The sequence below is a fragment of the Bombina bombina genome, chromosome 6 (genome assembly GCF_027579735.1).
Source record: "Bombina bombina isolate aBomBom1 chromosome 6, aBomBom1.pri, whole genome shotgun sequence".
Taxonomy (NCBI): Eukaryota; Metazoa; Chordata; class Amphibia; order Anura; family Bombinatoridae; genus Bombina; species Bombina bombina.
The window spans coordinates 231933341-231955572 of record NC_069504.1 but is presented as its reverse complement, the minus strand read 5'-3'; the positions used below and the strand labels follow the sequence as shown (position 1 = coordinate 231955572).

Below are 22232 nucleotides of genomic sequence, written 5' to 3'. Positions count from 1 at the left end.
GTGCAGAGACCGACAGCATGTGCTGTTATAATAAGGTGAGGCGAGTGTTATTTGAAGAAAATAGCTTTAATGCAAAACAATGTACTTTATACTAATATGACCATAATTAGCCTTGTTGTTGACAGACTCAAGAATTGATTGGCTCCTCCAAATAAGGCAAATGGTGGGTGGAGTTAGGCTATTAAAAAATAAATTTCAATATGCAGGTACTCCCAGCTTCCGCTGCCCAATGTATTCTGCCCGTGCTTAACCCTCAAACAAGCACAAATAAAAAGATAGAGACAAACACACCTCCAATAGCTCCCTGCATCAGGTGTGCTCTATCAGAAACTCGAAGTAAGTTGGGAGGCAAATACATGTAAAAGTAAGGCCATTAACCCTTTGAGTGCTAAGCACTTTCCCACCTGGGTGCTAAGCTGATTTAATTAATTTTTTTATTTTATGAAAAAAAATGTTTTAACTTTTCCAATGGTGGGTCTTGGGGATCTGTAGCTGCTTAGATGCCTGAGATACAGGCTTCTAAGCAGCATTCCCCCTTTCCCTATATTTTGTATTGACAAAATTGTTAATAAAGTTGTGCAGTGACGTCATCACGTCATTGCACGTGACGTCACCGTTCAAAACGTGATGCCCCGTCACTTCACAGGCACGATCGCCGGGGTAGGAGCGGGTGGGAACCTCCAGATCTCGCTCAAGGTGGGAGAGTGCTAGTGACGGCTCTGAGCCGTCATTAGCACCAGAGTGGGAAACTCTGTGATGGCTCAGAGCCATCATTAGCACTCAAAGGGTTACAGGGACAGTCTACTCCAGAATTGTTATTGTTTAAAAAGATAATCACTTTATTACCCATTCCCCTGTTTTGCGTAACCAACACTGTTATATTAAAACAGAATTTATGTTTACCTGATAAATTACTTTCTCCAACGGTGTGTCCGGTCCACGGCGTCATCCTTACTTGTGGGATATTCTCCTCCCCAACAGGAAATGGCAAAGAGCCCAGCAAAGCTGGTCACATGATCCCTCCTAGGCTCCGCCTACCCCAGTCATTCGACCGACGTTAAGGAGGAATATTTGCATAGGAGAAACCATATGTTACCGTGGTGACTGTAGTTAAAGAAAATAAATTATCAGACCTGATTAAAAAAACCAGGGCGGGCCGTGGACCGGACACACCGTTGGAGAAAGTAATTTATCAGGTAAACATAAATTCTGTTTTCTCCAACATAGGTGTGTCCGGTCCACGGCGTCATCCTTACTTGTGGGAACCAATACCAAAGCTTTAGGACACGGATGAAGGGAGGGAGCAAATCAGGTCACCTAAATGGAAGGCACCACGGCTTGCAAAACCTTTCTCCCAAAAATAGCCTCAGAAGAAGCAAAAGTATCAAATTTGTAAAATTTAGAAAAAGTGTGCAGTGAAGACCAAGTCGCTGCCTTACATATCTGATCAACAGAAGCCTCGTTCTTGAAGGCCCATGTGGAAGCCACAGCCCTAGTGGAGTGAGCTGTGATTCTTTCAGGAGACTGCCGTCCGGCAGTCTCATAAGCCAATCGGATAATGCTTTTAATCCAGAAGGAGAGAGAGGTAGAAGTTGCTTTTTGACCTCTCCGTTTACCAGAATAAACAACAAACAAAGACAAAGTTTGTCTGAAATCCTTAGTAGCTGCTAAGTAAAATTTGAGAGCACGAACTACATCCAAGTTGTGCAACAAACGTTCCTTCTTTGAAACTGGATTAGGACACAAAGAAGGCACAACTATCTCCTGGTTAATGTTTTTGTTAGAAACAACTTTTGGAAGAAAACCAGGTTTAGTACGCAAAACCACCTTATCTGCATGGAACACCAGATAAGGAGAAGAACACTGCAGAGCAGATAATTCTGAAACTCTTCTAGCAGAAGAAATTGCAACCAAAAACAAAACTTTCCAAGATAATAACTTAATATCAACGGAATGTAAGGGTTCAAACGGAACCCCCTGAAGAACTGAAAGAACTAGGTTGAGACTCCAAGGAGGAGTCAAAATTTTGTAAACAGGCTTGATTCTAACCAGAGCCTGAACAAAGGCTAGAACATCTGGCACAGCTGCCAGCTTTTTGTGAAGTAACACAGACAAGGCAGAAATCTGTCCCATCAAGGAACTTGCAGATAATCCTTTTTCCAATCCTTCTCGAAGGAAGGATAGACTCTTAGGAATCTTAACCTTGTCCCAAGGGAATCCTGCAGATTCACACCAACAGATATACCAAATAATGTGGTAATTTTTCTGGTTACAGGCTTTCAGGCCTGAACAAGAGTATTAATAACAGAATCTGAGAACCCTCGCTTTGATAAGATCAAGCGTTCAATCTCCAAGCAGTCAGCTGGAGTGGGTCGAACGGACCTAGAACAAGAAGGTCTCGTCTCAAAGGTAGCTTCCATGGTGGAGCCGATGACATATTCACCAGATCTGCATACCAAGTCCTGCGTGGCCACGCAGGAGCTATCAAAATCACCGACGCCCTCTCCTGATTGATCCTGGCTACCAGCCTGGGGATGAGAGGAAACGGCGGGAACACATAAGCTAGTTTGAAGGTCCAAGGTGCTACTAGTGCATCCACTAGAGCCGCCTTGGGATCCCTGGATCTGTACCCGTAGTAAGGAACTCTGAAGTTCTGACGAGAGGCCATCAGATCCATGTCTGGAATGCCCCACGGTTGAGTGACTTGGGCAAAGATTTCCGGATGGAGTTCCCACTCCCCCGGATGCAATGTCTGACGACTCAGAAAATCCGCTTCCCAATTTTCCACTCCTGGGATGTGGATAGCAGACAGGTGGCAGGAGTGAGACTCCGCCCATAGAATGATTTTGGTCACTTCTTCCATCGCTAGGGAACTCCTTGTTCCCCCCTGATGGTTGATGTATGAACTTGGCCCTCGCTAACTGAGGCCAAGCTTTGAGAGCATTGAATATCGCTCTCAGTTCCAGAATATTTATCGGTAGAAGAGATTCTACCCGAGACCAAAGACCCTGAGCTTTCAGGGATCCCCAGACCGCGCCCCAGCCCATCAGACTGGCGTCGGTCGTGACAATGACCCACTCTGGTCTGCGGAAGGTCATCCCTTGTGACAGGTTGTCCAGGGACAGCCACCAACGGAAAGAGTCTCTGGTCCTCTGATTTACTTGTATCTTCGGAGACAAGTCTGAATAGTCCCCATTCCACTGACTGAGCATGAACAGTTGTAATGGTCTTAGATGAATGCGCACAAAAGGAACTATGTCCATTGCCGCTACCATCAAACCTATCACTTCCATGCACTGCGCTATGGAAGGAAGAGGAACGGAATGAAGTATCCGACAAGAGTCTAGAAGTTTTGTTTTTCTGGCTTCTGTCAGAAAAATCCTCATTTCTAAGGAGTCTATTATAGTTCCCAAGAAGGGAACCCTCGTTGACGGAGATAGAGAACTCTTTTCCACGTTCACTTTCCATCCGTGAGATCTGAGAAAGGCCAGGACAATGTCCGTGTGAGCCTTTACTTGAGGAAGGGACGACGCTCGAATCAGAATGTCGTCCAAGTAAGGTACTACAGCAATGCCCCTTGGTCTTAGCACCGCCAGAAGGGACCCTAGTACCTATGAGAAAATCCTAGGAGCAGTGGCTAATCCGAAAGAAAACGCCACGAACTGGAAATGCTTGTCCAGGAATGCAAACCTTAGGAACCGATGATGTTCCTTGTGGATAGGAATATGTAGATACGCAACCTTGAAATCCACCTTGGTCATGAATTGACCTTCCTGGATGGAAGGAAGAAGTGTTCGAATGGTTTCCATCTTGAACGATGGAACCTTGAGAAACTTGTTCAAGATCTTGAGATCTAAGATTGGTCTGAACGTTCCCTCTCTTTTGGGAACTATGAACAGATTGGAGTAGAACCCCATCCCTTGTTCTCCTAATGGAACAGGATGAATCACTCCCATTTTTAGCAGGTCTTCTACCCAATGTAAGAATGCCTGTCTTCTTATGTGGTCTGAAGACAACTGAGACCTGTGGAACCTCCCCCTTGGAGGAAGCCCCTTGAACTCCAGAGAATAACCTTGGGAGACTATTTCTAGCGCCCAAGGATCCAGAACATCTCTTGCCCCAGCCTGAGCGAAGAGAGAGAGTCTGCCCCCCACCAGATCCGGTCCCGGATCGGGGGCCCGCATTTCATGCTGTCTTGGTAGCAGTGGCAGGTTTCCTGGCCTGCTTTCCTTTGTTCCAGCCTTGCATAGGTCTCCAGGCTGGATTGGCTTGAGAAGTATTACCTTCCTGCTTAGAGGACGTAGCCCTTGGGGCTGATCCGTTTCTGCGAAAGGGACGAAACTTAGGTTTATTTTTGGTCTTGAAAAGACCTATCCTGAGGAAGGGCGTGGCCCTTGCCCCCAGTGATATCAGAGATAATCTCTTTCAAGTCAGGGCCAAAGAGTGTTTTCCCCTTGAAAGGAATGTCAAGCAATTTGTTCTTGGAAGACGCATCCGCTGCCCAAGATTTTAACCAAAGCGCTCTGCGCCACAATAGCAAACCCAGAATTTTTTCGCCGCTAACCTAGCCAATTGCAAGGTGGCGTCTAGGGTGAAAGAATTAGCCAATTAAGAGCACGAATTCTGTCCATAATCTCCTCATAAGAAGAAGAATTACTAATAATCGCCTTTCCTAGCTCATCAAACTAGAAACACGCGGCTGCAGTGACAGGGACAATGCATGCAATTGGTTGTAGAAGGGAACCTTGCTGAACAAACATCTTTAGCAGACCTTCTAATTTTTTATCCATAGGATCTTGGAAAGCACAACTATCTTCTATGGGTATAGTGGCGCGCTTGTGTAGAGTAGAAACCGCCCCCTCGACCTTGGGGACTGTCTGCCATCAGTCCTTTCTGGGGTCGACTATAGGAAAACAATTTTATAAATATGGGGGGAGGTACTAAAGGTATACCGGGCCTGTCCCATTCTTTACTAACAATGTACGCCACCCGCTTGGATATAGGAAAAGCTTCGGGGGGCCCCGGGGCCTCTAAGAACTTTTCCATTTTACATAGTGGTTCTGGAATGACCAGATAATCACAATCATCCAAATTGGATAACACCTCCTTAAGCAGAGCGCGGAGATGTTCCAACTTAAATTTAAAAGTAATCACATCAGGTTCAGCTTGTTGAGAAATGTTTCCTGAATCTGAAATTTCTCCCTCAGACAAAACCTCCCTGGCCCCCTCAGACTGGTGTAGGGGCCCTTCAGAAACCATATCATCAGCGTTCTCATGCTCTACAGAATTTTCTAAAACAGAGCAGTCGCGCTTTCGCTGATAAGCGGGCATATTGGCTAAAATGTTTTTGATAGAATTATCCATTACAGCCGTTAAATGTTGCATAGTAAGGAGTATTGGCGCACTAGATGTACTAGGGGCCTCCTGTATGGGCAAGACTGGTGTAGACGAAGGAGGGGATGATGCAGTACCATGCTTACTCCCCTCACTTGAGGAATCATCTTGGGCATCATTTTTACTAAATTTTTTTTTTTTTTTTTTTTTATGACATAAAATACATATAGTTAAATGAGAAGGAACCTTGGTTTCCCCACAGTCAGAACACAATCTATCTGGTAGTTCAGACATGTTAAACAGGCATAAACTTGATAACAAAGCACAAAAAACGTTTTAAAATAAAACCGTTACTGTCACTTTAAATTTTAAACTAAACACACTTTATTACTGCAATTGCGAAAAAGTATGAAGGAATTGTTCAAAATTCACCAAAATTTCACCACAGTGTCTTAAAGCCTTAAAAGTATTGCACACCAAATTTGGAAGCTTTAACCCTTAAAATAACGGAACCGGAGCCGTTTTTATATTTAACCCCTTTACAGTCCCTGGAATCTGCTTTGCTGAGACCCAACCAAGCCCAAAGGGGAATACGATACCAAATGATGCCTTCAGAAAGACTTTTCTATGTATCAGAGCTCCACACACATGCAGCTGCATGCCATGCTGTCCTCAAAAACAAGTGCGCCATACCGGCGCGAAAATGAGGCTCTGACTATGATTAGGGAAAGCCCCTAAAGAATAAGGTGTCAAAAACAGTGCCTGCCGATATAATCATATCAAAATACCCAGAATAAATGATTCCTCAAGGCTAAATATGTGTTAATAATGAATCGATTTAGCCCAGAAAAAGTCTACAGTCTTAATAAGCCCTTGTGAAGCCCTTATTTACTATCTTAATAAACATGGCTTACCGGATCCCATAGGGAAAATGACAGCTTCCAGCATTACATCGTCTTGTTAGAATGTGTCATACCTCAAGCAGTAAGAGACTGCACACTGTTCCCCCAACTGAAGTTAATTGCTCTCAACAGTCCTGTGTGGAACAGCCATGGATTTTAGTTACGGTGCTAAAATCATTTTCCTCATACAAACAGAAATCTTCATCTCTTTTCTGTTTCTGAGTAAATAGTACATACCAGCACTATTTTAAAATAACAAACTCTTGATTGAATAATAAAAACTACAGTTAAACACTAAAAAACTCTAAGCCATCTCCGTGGAGATGTTGCCTGTACAACGGCAAAGAGAATGACTGGGGTAGGCGGAGCCTAGGAGGGATCATGTGACCAGCTTTGCTGGGCTCTTTGCCATTTCCTGTTGGGGAGGAGAATATCCCACAAGTAAGGATGACGCCGTGGACCGGACACACCTATGTTGGAGAAATATACTTTTTACCTCTGTGATTACCTTGTATCTTAGCCTTTGCAGACTGCCCCCTTATTTGAGTTGGTCAGACTTGCATTTAGCCAATCATTGCCCTCTCCCTTGTAAATCCACAGGCATCGCCACAAGGTTATCTGTATGGCACACATGAACTTACGCCCTCTAGCTGTGAAAAACTGACAAATGCATTTTAATAAAGGGGCGGCCTTCAAGGTTTTAGAAATTAGCATATGAACCAAGGTTTAGCTTTCAACAAAGAATACCAAGAGAACAAAGCAAATTTGATGATAAAAGTGAATTGGAAAGTTGTTTAAAATTGCATTCCCTATCTAAATCATAAAAGTTTAATTTTGACTAGACTGCCCCTTTAAGTAATAACTCTCAAGTGGCTATACACAACCTGCCAGCTAAGTGCTTTGACACAAAAGACTTTCTTATGACCAAGTAATGTACCAAATAGTAAAACATAACTTTAATTTAAAAGTATAAAGTAAGATCCACGCATCACTGGGGTCAGAGGTAAAAGTATAAAGTAAGATCCACAGACCTGGAAGTTGTCGATGAGTATTGTGTACTGGTTACAAATACCTCCGACCCCAGTGATGCGTGGATCTTACTTTATACTTTTAAATTAAAGTTATGTTTTACTATTTACGGCTTGGTCACAAGGAAGTCTTTTCTTGGATGTGTCAAAGCACATAACTGACAGGTTGTATATCGCCACTTGAGAGTTATTACTTAACGGCCTCACTTTTACATGTATCTGCTTCCCAATGGACTTTGTATTAAAAAATAATTGCAGTAAAAAGAAAGAGGTTAATTTTAAAAACATTAAGACTTGGCTGATATTTTGTTCTATATCAACACAACAATAATCTATCGTAAATTATATATAAATATATGTGCACTTTACAAATTAAAAAATTAATCTCACATCAGGTGCTAGCAGTCATAACAGTAATATAAAATAATTAAAAAGAGAAAAATCATCAATATATATGTGATTATTAAAGAATGACAATGCAGCACTCAGATCCAAAATTAAAAAGATATTTATTTATACCTCTTCACCAGTGTCAGTGACACTTTAACCTTTTAACGCCGTTATGCCGTTCTATTCCTTCATAATTGCACTGGGCTTTAGAGCCGTTATGACGGAATAGAACGTCATAGCCAACGGCAATCCTGAAGCCTATTATAATTACACGTCTTTACTGTCTCTTTAAAGACCTGATAGTCAAAAGCTCACTGACATGGAGGGAAATCATTCAAAATCTTTGTGATTTTTATTTAATTTATTTTTTTAGACCTTTTATTGTAATGTAGGTGTCACTTTTTCACATAGAAATCCCTGCATAGTGAGAAAAACATATTTCAAATTAAAAATAGTGTTTCTAATATTATTTTTTTTAAGGACCTCACCATACTGACAAGATATCTTAGATCCTCTCATCTGGGTGGAGAGCTTTTGAATATCAAGCCCTAAGTGTTTTAATCCTCCCTTTACATACAGGTCAATATAAAATACTTACTCGGTTCAATAAATCTATTTCATCCTTCATTTTTAACATTAATTCTTCCTTGTCTTGCATCAACTTCATTAACTTCATGTTTTCTTGTCGCTCTCTTGCTAGTTCCTGTAACAAATTTAAAGTTTAAGTTAAAAAATAAATAAATGGTCCCACATATCTCTTCTCAAGAGTACACACATACCCTTTCAAGTTCCTCAATCTTTTTTTCCAGGGCACCGTTTGGCACAGAGTTGCCAGAAGAATTTGTTTCCCGGTTGTAGCGATTGTATGATGTACGATCTGTTCGTTGATAACGATTCAGTGTTTCCTCATCAGAAGCATTGCTGGTGCTGTAGAAAGTGTGATAACATGTTTTTTTTTTTAATAAGTAGATGTACTCAGACCACTGGATTAGCTAGAAACATTTCCCACAAGTTTGAGAAGGTGGGAACATCCCCTAATTAAATATACATATATATTATTTATTATTATACTTTATTTATGAAACACCAACATATTCCGCAGCGCTGTCCATGGGTACAATTAATTTAAATAAAACAATGATATAAGACTTGTAAGAGACAGGACAAAATTTACAAACACATACAGGAGGAATTGCGGGCCCTGTTCCCGAGGGAACACACTCTCTCTCTCTCTTTCTCTATATATAAATACAACAGTTCGTGGGGGGGGGGGGGGGGAGTTCTGAACCCAAAATAATGACAATCCATGTACACACTCTATAAAACAAAACAAATAACTGAAGTGTGAAGAAATAGAATTATTTGGAAGAACCAATTGGTTTTCTCTCACACTCTTAGAACCAAATAAATATTAGTGGTAACAAAGCTGGGCCACCTGAAAAAAGGGTGTTCTATAACCTCTGCCTAGGTTTGCAGATGCACAGTATGAAATATCTTTGCACCAAATGCTGCTAATGCAAATAGATTGAACTAATAGAATTCTGCAAAAATATGATAAGACTACCATGTGCACCCTTGCATAACTGTTCTACGGAGGCTTCAAGATGGCAGACCCAAGAAGCTGCATTTGTGGAATAAGCCCATACTTTATAAGAAAGTCTTTTTTTTTTTTTTTTTTTTTTTATAAATCATTAAGTTTACAGCGCAAAATCCAACTCACTAAAAAACTCTTGGTTTCTTGACCCATTCTAATACCATAAAACCAGGATTTTATGAATTCCTAAAAATATTATAGCTTGGGGGGGGGGGGGGTGTATAACCTCCTCCTATTATAAGCTTGCAGTTCCTGGCAGTTGGTGCTCAGACATTGGGCTTTACCTGGTTTTCTGACCACCCCTATGGACCTTCTAATAGGCATTTCTAACTACTCCAGTGGTGAGAGAACATCCACCAAACAATACTAATATGAGCATACAAGAGTGTGAAATAAACCTCCTATACTTCATTATATTCAATATGTAAAACACATGTAAAATGCAAATTCATATATTGTCCCACTATTCTCTACACCTTTTGTATTCTTTTTCTCGTGTCCTGCTTCTCTCTTCCCATCTCACTATATTCTCCTCACAAATAGAGTACAAAACATAGCTTAGATTACCAGACATATACATGTTTTTTGTGGTATTTTATATAACTAACAGAGTATCAAAAAAGTTATTTTCAGTATAACTATTAAAATATTTATTTAATTAGGGATAAGAGATCTCACCTTAAAACTTCCACGTATAGCCCATTTAGACATTACTAACATCAGATAGCAACGTGAAAAAGAAAGAAAAGAGAAGTAATAAAAGGTATATTAGAAAAGGAAAGAATAGAAAAATGTATTACAAAAACATGTCCCTCAATGTTTTTTTTATTATAATCAATTAATTGGAATGGTTTGTGAATTGTATGAGATGAAATTTCTAATGAATGAGTGACACAGTTTTAGTCTCTTAAAACACTTCTATATTACCAGATTTATATCTGCTTCAAGGGACAAAAAAACACTTTTTATCACATTGAGATCAGCATTTGTATCCCTGTCTGTGGCCTAAAATCTCATGCCAAAAAACTGTTTTTTTAATGTGTATATGTGTGTTTTCAATTTACTTATATTATCAAATTGTGCCCAGTCTTTATATAAAACTGTAGACACTTTGAGGCACCAGACACTACCAAGCATCATGTGCTAGAGCGCACAGTGTATACATAAAGGAGTCTGTGATTGGCTGATGGCTGTCACTTGGTACAGGGAGCTGGCAAATTGAAGTAAATTTTAACATTTGTCTGGAAAAAAAAATCTACTGCTCACTTAAATACCACTGCATTGTCTTATTATGCACTTTATGATTATGCAATTTTACTATATTTAATAGTATATTTAAAGTACAAAAAATGTGAGAGTAAGAAAACAACCTTCAGAGCAAAGGCTCAGACTTCAAATAGCCGATATAACATTCTATAGATTGGTCAACACACTTTACCAATAAATGCAAATATAAATTGTTTATAACTTAACATAAATGTGTAAAAGGTAAACTCTTATGTGACACTGTGTCAAACAATTAGCAACATGCCAAAACATCGCAAAAAAATTAAACAAAAGCAAGTAAAGAAGACACATTTTTTGTGGAAATCTACTGAAAACATAGCTACGACAACTTTCAAAACATTGGCAAAATGCCTTAAAAATATATCTACAAAAATAAAAATATGAAAAATATTCATTTCTGGAGTACCTTCACAGACCAATTGATTGAAGATTATCAAAGCCACAATATTTAATCTTAAACTTTCCAAAAAATAATGCATCTCTGCCAAGACAAGTATGTTGGAACACTATATTTATTTATTTTTTCTAATGAAATGCAGCTTATCATTTTCAATCACCAAGTTAAACTGTATTTAGAAATAGAATATTTGATTGACATTAAAATAATTGTCTTCTTTTAACCATATTTCTCATACCATCCTGATTTCTAGCTCCCTCACAAGGAACAATATATAATTCTATATCTTGACCTATATCCTAGCTTGCAAACACTTAGCTACACACATCTATTGCAAGTGCTATCCACCACAGAATAATGGACATAGGGATGGGACCTTAGTAAGTATTGACTAGGATATATGCCATATATCTCCTAGTCAAATACATACCGAATGAGATGACCTTTAAGAAATAAAAGAAATTATAGAGTGTGAAATAGACAAACATTCAAAGCATCATTATTAAGAAATACTTTATTTAGTCAAAACATTCCTGCCAAACTTAGCAGAGGCACTCTGTAAGACATCTAATTTATAATGTGCAACAAAGGTATGGGGCATCTTCCAAATACAGTTGAACATAAATCAGAAATTGAAGCATCATTCTGAAAAGCACAAGATGTGGACACAGTTCTTGTTGAATGAGCCCTGAGCCCTGGTACAACTGGAAGATAAGGAGGCGAGATGTTTGCAGGAGTGGAAACCATAGCATTTGTGGCCAGAATAGTGCAATCAGAATAAAGAGAGCCTTTCTTGTGCAATTCTTCTGAGTAGACTTGGAATTAGGATAATTGGAGGAAAAACAGATTAGGCATAAATCCAATTTCTGAGAGTAAGCAACCACTCCCATGGACTGAAAGGTCACATAACCACTGAAAAACTAGAGTTCATGATTTTAGCAAATGCTGGTCATCGGGTCTACTGGAAACCCTCATTTCCTTGCTATCGTCAGGAAAACTTCTCTGTTCTGCTGCAACTCTCAAAAGCTCTCTCCTGCTTAAGTAATCTGCTTCTAGATTTAACTGACCATGGAGTATTGCTGTGACAAGACAAACATACATCTGTGTCCAACTAAAAATCTGGTCCACCATTTACAGGACTGCTAAGCTTTGCACCCCATCCCCCTTGGAACTATGATACAGCTGGTAGAGACGGGTGTATACCGCAAACCTATCTCGGGTAACAGTTTGTAACATGGGAAAAGCAATAACCCTCGACAAATCAGATATGCCATAGCTAAAGGACAGTTTTCAAGAATCAGGAGAAATTGCTTTGAGGATAGAGAATTTGAACTTGAGGCTAATGAATTGAGTAAAAGGCTGAAAGAAAGGAAATATCCTGAGCGGGACATAAAAAAGGCTAGGGATATGGTTAAGTCTATCCCCAGAGAGTCACTTCTGTCCAACCAACAAAGATCTACCAATAAGCAATTTGAAGGGATATATTTTTTTACACAATTCAGTGCTCAATACCAGTCAGTGTGCAATGTCATAAATAAACATTTTCCAATTCTCAAGTCCGATGATAATCTAGTAACTTTGGTAGATAAAGGAATTAGGTGTTCATACAAAAAAGTACCACACTGGGTAACATATTGGCACCAACACAATTACATAAGGTAACTGCCACCGCAAGTTCATGGCTTAGACATTTAGGTATGTATAAGTGTGGCAGCAGTCGCTGCAAGCCATGCGACTACGTACAAGTCACCCAAAACTTTACCTCCTGTGTTAATGGGAGAGAACACAGGATACAGTCCTGTGTTAATTGTAAATCGAGCTATGTGATTTACCTTATTTCCTATACACAATGTCAGCTGCAATATGTAGATTTAACATCTAGGGACATGAGAAGAAGGATAAGAGAGCACTTATCTACCATCCCCTTTGGTACAGCACTTTTCGATCAAACACCTTTCAGTGGTGTATAATTGAGAAGGTAGTGCTACCATTAAGGGGTGGTGACCTGGATCACATTTTGGCCAAACGAGATTTTTTTTGGATTTTTCAATTAGAAACACGAATACCTAAAGGCTTAAACTCAAAGTATGATATGATAATTTTTTTGGGAATAAATAATACATATCATGCTCCATTTCCTGTGGTCGTGTTGGATACTTGAGTCATGAAAATTGAATCTTTGTATATATCTAATGTATTTTATTTATCTGACTTTATGTCCATTTGTTCTCTAGCATTTGATTTTGTGCTTGACATTGTTTGGTGTCATAAATTAATATTTAATATTAAATAGAGTTTCCTATCTATGGGATGTGTAAGCCCAGATGTGAAAGCATGTTTTTATCCAATTACATATACACACATTATCTGGTTTCACAGTAATAGAAGTTTAATCATTATTTATTTATTTATTATGTATTATCCAAGTATGAAAAATATGATGTTGCATTATGAATAGAGGAGACATAATCTGAATAAGGCTATTATAGCATAAACAGATATAAAGGTAATGGTGACTAACGCTTTAATAGCGCAATATTGTATATAAATTTTTGATAATGAAGTTCTGTGTACTTTCTCTGTTGCACTATGGAGAGGGTTAAAATATTTGTAGCAGATGTTCATTGTTTTAATCAGTTTAAACTATTGGCCAATAGTAGAATGACTTGCCTTTTAAATTGTGTGATGGGGCTTAGCACACCAGGCTATGAGAACGGCTCACTAAGATGAAACGCGTAAGCCAAGTGCTTTGTCTGCTATGACTACACTCTGTAAGGTGCTTCCCGGCATAACTTGTCTTTTAAAGCGTTTTTGAATAAAGTTTGGATGTTTTACCTCCTGGAGTGGATCAATTTTCTTTTTTTGCTACAGCTGTTTGATTATCTGACACAATCTTCACTGCCTGGTTTCTGAGTATCTCCTGAAAAGTTTTTAGAGCATAAACCATTGCCTGTACTGTACTTTTTACAAATGTCTAATAAAGAAGCCTCCTTTCTGCTTCATGTCCCTTAGACACACGTGTGATGGCAAACTGACCACCAACGACGGATGCTGGCATCTTTTGACTGTTATCTAATGAGGTTCTGAGAGTAGAATTCCATAGGAGAGTTGAGAGTGCTGCTTTAAATGATCTAGAAAAGGAATTTTGCATGACTAGGATTAATTCTTCCTACTATTGTGAAAAGTGAATGGTTTCACTTGGCACCCGTCCCATTTGACAAAAGGAGTTGAAGTTAGCTTTCAGAGAAACCACCAACTGTCTGGCTGTCATGAACTTGAGAGTCTGAAGATTTCAATATGTTGTGAAGCCTCTGGTGAGGTTGGTATACCATATCTTCTTTCTGTACTGAAGAAAACTTGCAAAAAAACAGACAAAAAACAGCCTGATTCGTATGATGTAACCGACTTTTTTTTTATCATGGAACCATCCAATTGTAGAATCTGTAACAACTTCCGAGTATGAAGTGTGGCTTGCTGCCTTGAGTCTGAAATCAGAAGTATATCATCTAGATAATGCAGTAAAAAGGACTCCCCTGCAGATTTCCACCACCAACGGGACAAGCACCTATTTAAATTTCTCGAAGATGTAGATATTGAAAAAGGAAGAGCTGAAAAACCAAATGTATGCTTACCTGATAAATGAATTTCTTTCATGATAGTGCATCCAAGAGTCATCACTTATGGGAATATTTCCCTAGTGAAAAATAAGAGGAGGCAAAAGACACCCCAAGACACCAGGGCTTTAAATCCCTCCTACTTCCAACGATCCTCAGTCATACATATAGCCAAGAAGATGAGGAAAAAAAAATTACATTGAAGACTGAGTGACTACCAACTAGGGCATCTATCATACTCGCCTGAGGGTCCAGAGAACTGATGCAATACAGGGGGAAATTGTGATTCAAATGAGAAGCCATGAGATCTATCTCTGGCAGACACTAACGTCTCACAATTTGTTCAAAAACTTCCTGATTCAGAGACCATTCCCTGGATGAAGAGAATGGCGAGTGAAAAACTGTGCCAGATAAGATGAAGTTTGAACCAGAATGTTATCCAAGTAAGGAACGTGTTCAATATTTTAAGATCCAAAACAGGCCAAAAAGTACCCTCTCTCTTTGGTACTAAAAAGAGATCTGAATAAACCCCCTGGTTTAACTCTGAAGTTGGATTTGTAGTAATCACTCCCCAGAGGGGTCTTTAACTAAAACTTATGCAATACCCCTGGGAAAAGATTTGCAATACCCAGGGATCCTGAACAGGTATCTCCCAAGCCTCTCAAAAGAGACTCAATCTGCCCCCCCCCCACCAGAAATTGACCTGGTGGTGGGGGGGGGGGGGGCATAGTTTCATGCAGTCTTGGGATGTAGGGTAGACTTCCTGGACTGTTTATTTTAGGATCAAGAAGAGTTAGAGTTTCAAGAGGATTTGTAGAAGCTAGAACTCTGGGAAGAGGGGAAATCTTTCTAAGCCTCAGATTTCTGAAAGGTAAGAAAATGCCCAGCAGATCTAAGCTTACCCTAGGGCAGAAAAGCTCTCATAAAAAATGACAGGATCCTGAGAAATGGAAGGGATTTAAAGCTTTGGTGTGTTTTGCATTCTACTAGTGGTAAGTAGGGAAATATTCCCACATGTGATTACTCTCACCATCTGATGAAAGAAAGGATATAGATCTACTGCAAACATCAGGAACTTGAAATGTGAAGAAGCAATTGGGATGTAAAAGTATATATACTATACCATTTTAAACTCAAATCCAGGACTTGAATCAAAGAATTCCTTTTGACCACTGGGGACTTCTTGTACAACATATGCTTGCTGTCAAAAATGGCAAGGAGGAGGTTTTGCCTTGAATTCTAAAAAAAACTCCTGCAATGACAAAATCTAGGACCGAAAGGTTTTAAAGTTTTGTGCTCGAACATCATGATTGCCCCAACTGGAAACTTTAGTGCAGGGACATCATCATTGTAATTTAACTGTCAATGCAGAAGAGGGCCTTCTTCTACCTCTCCCCCTCGTTGTAGTATATGACCTCCAAGACTGTAAAATGATCAAGCAGAGGAACTCCTTATGGCAGAAAACTTTGTGCATTGCTTGCAATAAAAACGGCAGATCAAGATGCTCTTGAAACTTAGGACGAAAAATGACTTATTCCTCCTGATCTCTTAGTACTAAGCTCTTCTAATTGTTTGCCAGACAGATGTATCAAAAGAGATAAACAGATCAAGTTTAGAAGCAGTCAGCATCTCAGGGTTTAAGCTATCAAATTAGAGGTGACAATGTTCTTAGAGTTAAGCTTTAACAGGTAATTTAAAATAAACCATAGGCTTGATTTAAAAAATTTCCAATGAGGTTAACCAAACCTGTAATGCTCTAGATTCAGAAAACATGGACAATATAGGGCTAAACGCAGCATTTTGTAACAGGAAAGGTTTCCACAAATTTGATTAACACTTTTTTTTATCCATTACATCACAAAATGCCCAGAATCTGAAGTGGGAAACAGCATTTTCTTTTAAAGGCAGGTTATTAAAGCATCCACTTTAAGAGAAGCAGCACAAAAACAGTTTGTTTTATAAAATGTGGGAAGGGAAAGGTTTTAGAAATTTTCCAAGAAACTAAGTTGTTCAGACTTTGTAAAGTCACTAAAACAATGTTCTTAACAGCATCATATACTAGAAATTCAGCAACATAGGTCCATATAAGATGTGGCATGCTAAAGTTTTTTCACGTCTGTGTGGTAACTGTGCTAAAGTTAATAGATTAGTGCATACCGGTTAGCGTTGGTATTGCAAGTTGAAAGTAAAAAGTTAGCATGCCTGAGTCTTTCACTCTAACTTTTTACTTCAGAACTTTGGATATCATGACCATGCTAACTCTCTCTCCTCATAGTATTCTATGGGACGCCACAAAAAGCCATAAAAAGTAAAAAGATATAAAGAAAGTAGATCTTGTCCAGCACAAACTATGTCCAGCTACAATTTATATAAACCGAAATACAGTAATAGAAGGGCAAGACCAGCATTGTAAGACAAAATAGGATATATTTAATCCAATACATACATACATACACGTAAAAAACAGAATCACGACTACCATTAATATTAGGGGTACCCCAAATGCAATAACACAAGGCCTACTGTGATAACCAAAAGTGATTAATATATACTGTTATTAATAGCCTATTAAATGATAACAAAATTCAAAGATGATACATTACAAAAATGATTGCATCCAAAAAGTTTCAATATGTTGGTCAATCAAGTTGCCACAGATTGTGACAGCATATCCAATCATCTGGTTAAATGTTCATACTGAGCTCAGTAATTAAACCAATCTTGTTATAGCTACTGTGTAAGTTGTAGAACATTAGGGTGCTTTACAAAATTGTGAGTAACTACTTGTGATGCATCGTACATCTACAACTTTTTGTGACTGACTGATATGCACATGAGGTGCCCCTCTCTTATTTGTTTCTCAGGTTGCAGAACTTGCAGCTGACAACTTGCAACTGTAAATACATGTAAATATACGGTCACCAGACCTGATACAGAAATCCTCCCAGAGCTTCCATCAAGCATAACACTCATCGGACTGATGCCTCAGTGTCTCACATACAGCCACCAATTATGCAAGTTCTCCCACTTAAGAAGATGAGAGAGGCCTGTAATTTTCATCATAGGTATACCTCAATTATGAGAGACAAAATGTGGAAACAAATCCAGACAATCACATTGTCTGATTTGGAAAGAATTTATTTGCAAATTATGATGGAAAGTACCGTATTTGGTCAATATCAAAAGTTCAATACTTTGTTATATATCCTTTGTTGGCAATGACATAGGTCAAACGTTTTCTGTTAAGTCTTCACAAGGTTGTCACACACTGTTGCTGGTATGTTGGCCCATTCCTGCATGCAGATCTCTTCTAGAGCAGTGATGTTTTGGGGCTGTTGCTGGGCAACACAGACTTTCAACTCTCTCTAAAGGTTTTCTATGGGGTTGAGATCTGGAGACTGGCTAGGCCACTCCAGGACCATGAAATGCTTCTTACGAAGCCACTCCTTCGTTGCCCGGGCGGTGTGTTTGGGATCATTGTCATGCTGAAAGACCCAGCCACGTTTCATCTTTAATGCCCTTGCTGATGGAAGGAGGTTTGCACTCAAAATCTCACAATACATGGCCCCATTCATTCTTTCATGTACACGGATCAGTTGTCCTGTTCCCTTTGCAGAGAAACAGCCCCAAAGCATGATGTTGCCACCCCCATGCTTCACAGTAGGTATGGTGTTCTTTGATGGCAACTCAGCATTCTCTCTCCTCCAAACACGACGAGTTGTGTTTCTACCAAACAGTTCTACTTTGGTTTCATCTGACCATATGACATTCTCCCAGTCGGCTTCTGGATCATCCAAATGCTCTCTAGCATACTTCAGATAGGCCCGGACATGTACTGGCTTAAGGAGGGGGCATGTCTGGCACTGCAGGATCTGAGTCCCTGGTGGCATAGTGTGTTACTGATGGTAGCCTTTGTTACGTTGGTCCCAGCTCTCTGCAGGTCATTCACTAGGTCCCCCCATGTGGTTCTGGGATGTTTGCTCACCGTTCTTGTGATCATTTTGACCCCACAGGGTGAGATCTTGCGTGGAGCCCCAGATCGAGGGAGATTATCAGTGGTCTTGTATGTCTTCCATTTTCTAATTATTGCTCCCACAGTTGATTTCTTGACACCAAGCTGCTTGCCGATTGCAGATTCAGTCTTCCCAGCATGGTGCAGGTCTACAATATTGTTTCTGGTGTCCTACGACAGCTCTTTGGTCTTCACCATAGTGGAGTTTGGAGTGTGACTGTTTGAAGTTGTGGACAGGTGTCTTTTATACTGATAACAAGTTCAAACAGGTGCCATTAATACAGGTAATGAGTGGAGGACAGAGGAGCCTCTTAAAAAAGAAGATACAGGTCTGTGAGAGCCAGAAATCTTGCTTGTTTGTAGGTGACTAAATACTTATTTTCCACCATAATATGCAAATAAATTCTTTCCAAATCAGACAATGTGATTGTCTGGATTTGTTTCCACATTTTGTCTCTCATAGTTGAGGTATACCTATGATGAAAATTACAGGCCTCTCTTATCTTCTTAAATGGGAGAACCTGCACAATTGGTGGCTAACTAAATACTTTTTTGCCCCACTGTATATGGATAATCAATCCTTCTAGAGCTACATACGGCCACCGCTCACTGGATCATTCAAGATATTCGATCCCCCTAGAGCTACATAGGACCACCGCTCACCAGATCATTGTTGAAGACTCAAGTCTCAGTTTCTTAGTATAGCCATACCTCGCATGAAGACACAGAAGGGTTGGATGAGGAAAGGTGGTACCAGCAGGCAGCAGAGTTAATGAAAAAGGTAGGCCTGATAGTACATAGACCTCAAAAATACAGCTCCTAAGGAGGAGGACAAGGACATGCTTAGGAGACCCTTGGACACAGCGGGTAAGTTTGATTACTACAGAGAAGGAAGGGCAAGAGCAGGAGTGGCAGCAGAGTTACTTAACTAGGTAGGTCAAACAGTGCATAAACCTCAAAAATACACCTCCAGGCAGGGGAGGAGAAGGGCAAACACGTGCCTAGATTACCTTGGACACAGTGGGCGGCAGGTCGCCGATTTGCCATTGACTAATGATCATCACCACAGAGCATGGAGGGAAGGAGCAGACAGTAGAGTTACTCAAGTAGGTAGGTAGAAAGGCCACCTCAAAATACACCTCCAGGCAGGGGAGGAGAGCAAATACGTGCCTAGAGCCACTTGGACACAGCAGGCAGCAGTTCCCTGAGGATTTGGCATTGACGGAAGATGACCACCACAAAGCTGGGAGGGCAGGAGCTGTAGTGGAAAACATTTCAAACTTAATCGGGGTCAAAGCTAAGGCAGGGTAACCTAGCTTTGGAATGTTCATTTTGAGAAATGCCATTTGTTCCATTTGCTGTGGAGACATTTGTGACGGCTTGGGGTTCAGTATATTTCCAGTTAATGAAAACACTCCTGAGCTACTGTAGCAAGGGAAGGCCACACAGTCCTCTTGTCATCCCAATAGCTCAGAGGGTTTGCTGTAGTAGCAAATGGAGATTTGCAAAGCCTTAACCATGTCTGAGGCACTTTAGCTACTCCCCTTTCTTGAAGGGGCTTCAGTGGGTTCCACCAAACAAGTCTACTGCGTCTGATAAAAACACAGCTGCTCCGCTCAGCTGTGTTGTGCTGCTGCAGCTGCTGGCAGGAGAAGAAAAAGAAATATCTGCCTCCTGCTGCTGTACTTCTCCTTCACAAAGTATGCCCTCCTTTTCTTGGACCATACTCATCCAGCGAATCAGTTTGTCCCTCCAAGTTTTCAGGTTATCAGTTCTGAGTATCATTTTCCCATTAATTTTGATTACAGGAGGCGGCCAGCATCAGCTCAGGGCATTTCTCCAGATTGTCCCGCATGCAAACGTTTCAGCTGCTCCTTCAGCCTCCTGACATGTGCTGCTACCTCATTGCTTACTACCCCCTCCAGGAACCACTCATGATTTGTGAGTGAACAAGGGTATGAATTGACTGTGTTTTGACAAGTTATTGGTCACATCCCTAAAAGGCTTTAAGACTGCCACTAACTGACTGATCATGGTCCACTCATCTCTGCCTAATGGACTCCAGACGCCCATATATTGAACAGAACACATAGCATGGATAGCACTTTGCTGCTCCAAGATACGTTACAGCATATCAAAATTTGAGTTTCACCTAGAAGTTATGTCTTGCTTAAGATGGTGCTGGGGTAGCCCTGCCTTCGTCTGTTCCTGCCTAAGGAACTTAGTGGCTTTAACAAGGTGGTGGAAGTGGCCTGCAATCTTTCGTCACTGTTCAAGAAAACTTGATAACCTAGAGTTGCCTTCAGAGATTTTGTGCCTTGGTGTCTGAGCCTGCAATATATTATCAGTGGTATGCTGCTTATCAAACACCTCGGCATGTAGGAGGAATGATCAGTAGCTCTGACAATCTACAGTGCTGTCCTGACTGGCGTTGCCTGCGGCTGCACCACCACTAGCGATACCACTACACTTAACACACGCCCTAGGCTGCCACCAGTTTGCTGTCAAGGAGAGGAAGGCATGATGGCCGCGCTAGGAGCACTTCATAAGCTGGTGGTAAAGTGCACTGACTGCCAAGATGCCTTGGCCAGATCCTTCATCAACACAGCAATGTAGGATCAGTATAGTGAGGGGACTATGCTTCTGTTGAAAGTGCTGCATGAAGACAGGAAGTAGCGGAGAACAGCTGTTACCATCAACTGCTTTAAAAGCTCCCCTTTGAGCATGGCAAAGGGCGCACCACTGATAGCTACCAGCTGACCTATCAGACTGCTGCCTGGAGATTCCATTAGCGTGAACCCCCCAAAAAAATCCTCTAGGGTGAGCTGAACACACCGTTGTGAAGTTGCAGGTGGTACCTGATGCTGCTGACTACCATCAATACCATTTACTGATTACTGCTGGTAGTGCTGATCCTAGTAGGTGGCGTTACAGGCTGTGATATTGGTTCGCTCGAGCTGCTGTTGCTTGCACTGTCTTCTTCCCTCAAGAACACAGGATTGTGGTGAATACTTAGCAAAGCAGCCATTCTGATGCTAAAAAAGTGGTCCCACACCTTTGAGCGACATGAAGAAGTTGCTGCCTCTGCCTGCCCTTCTACCTCTGTTCAGGTCTCCTTGCCAGAGCTTCGAGATGTGGAAAAGCCAATTCTCTCTCGTCAACTGGCTACACTGGGCAAAGTACTCTGTGACTTAGTACCTGCGTCCAAATGGCTTAAGAGGTTAATGCATGACTTGCTGGCCCTCACATCAAATCATTTGGAGATGCTCTGCCAGAATTGGACAGGGGAAATTGTACACATGAATGGTCAGACCCCTGTACATCACTGCAAACAAAGGAGATGATTTGTCAAGTTCAGAACGAAAACTAAACCAAGTTACTAATAAACATTAACATTTTTGTTAAGTTTCAAATTTGGTCCCATTTTTTTTAATTCGTTTTTTTTATGTTGCCGAATGAACAAATTGGGTAATATTTGTACTAATACATATTCGTCCGAATATGAATGCACATGTACTAGGCATTTTCTCCCTGTGTCTGAATGTTTTAGTTGTACCATGATTTAAAGACAGTTTAAACAGACGTTGCTCAGAATATAAAGCTAGTACGTTTTGTTATCTTTTATCAGATCATATTGTTGCTGTGCATAACCCCATAATATTTCCTGCCTGTTT

General features: G+C 40.4%; 1 protein-coding gene across 1 annotated transcript in view; it reads right to left on the bottom strand.

Moving 5' to 3' along the window:
* PAWR (pro-apoptotic WT1 regulator) overlaps positions 1–22232 on the bottom strand; it is a 367225-nt gene that overhangs the window by 37269 nt on the left and 307724 nt on the right. Inside the window, exons 5-6 of the mRNA XM_053716759.1 lie at positions 8434–8581; positions 8253–8357 (exon numbers count right to left, since the gene is read on the bottom strand). Of these exons, the coding sequence (XP_053572734.1) occupies positions 8253–8357; positions 8434–8581 (253 nt within the window). The remainder of the gene's footprint in view (positions 1–8252; positions 8358–8433; positions 8582–22232) is intronic.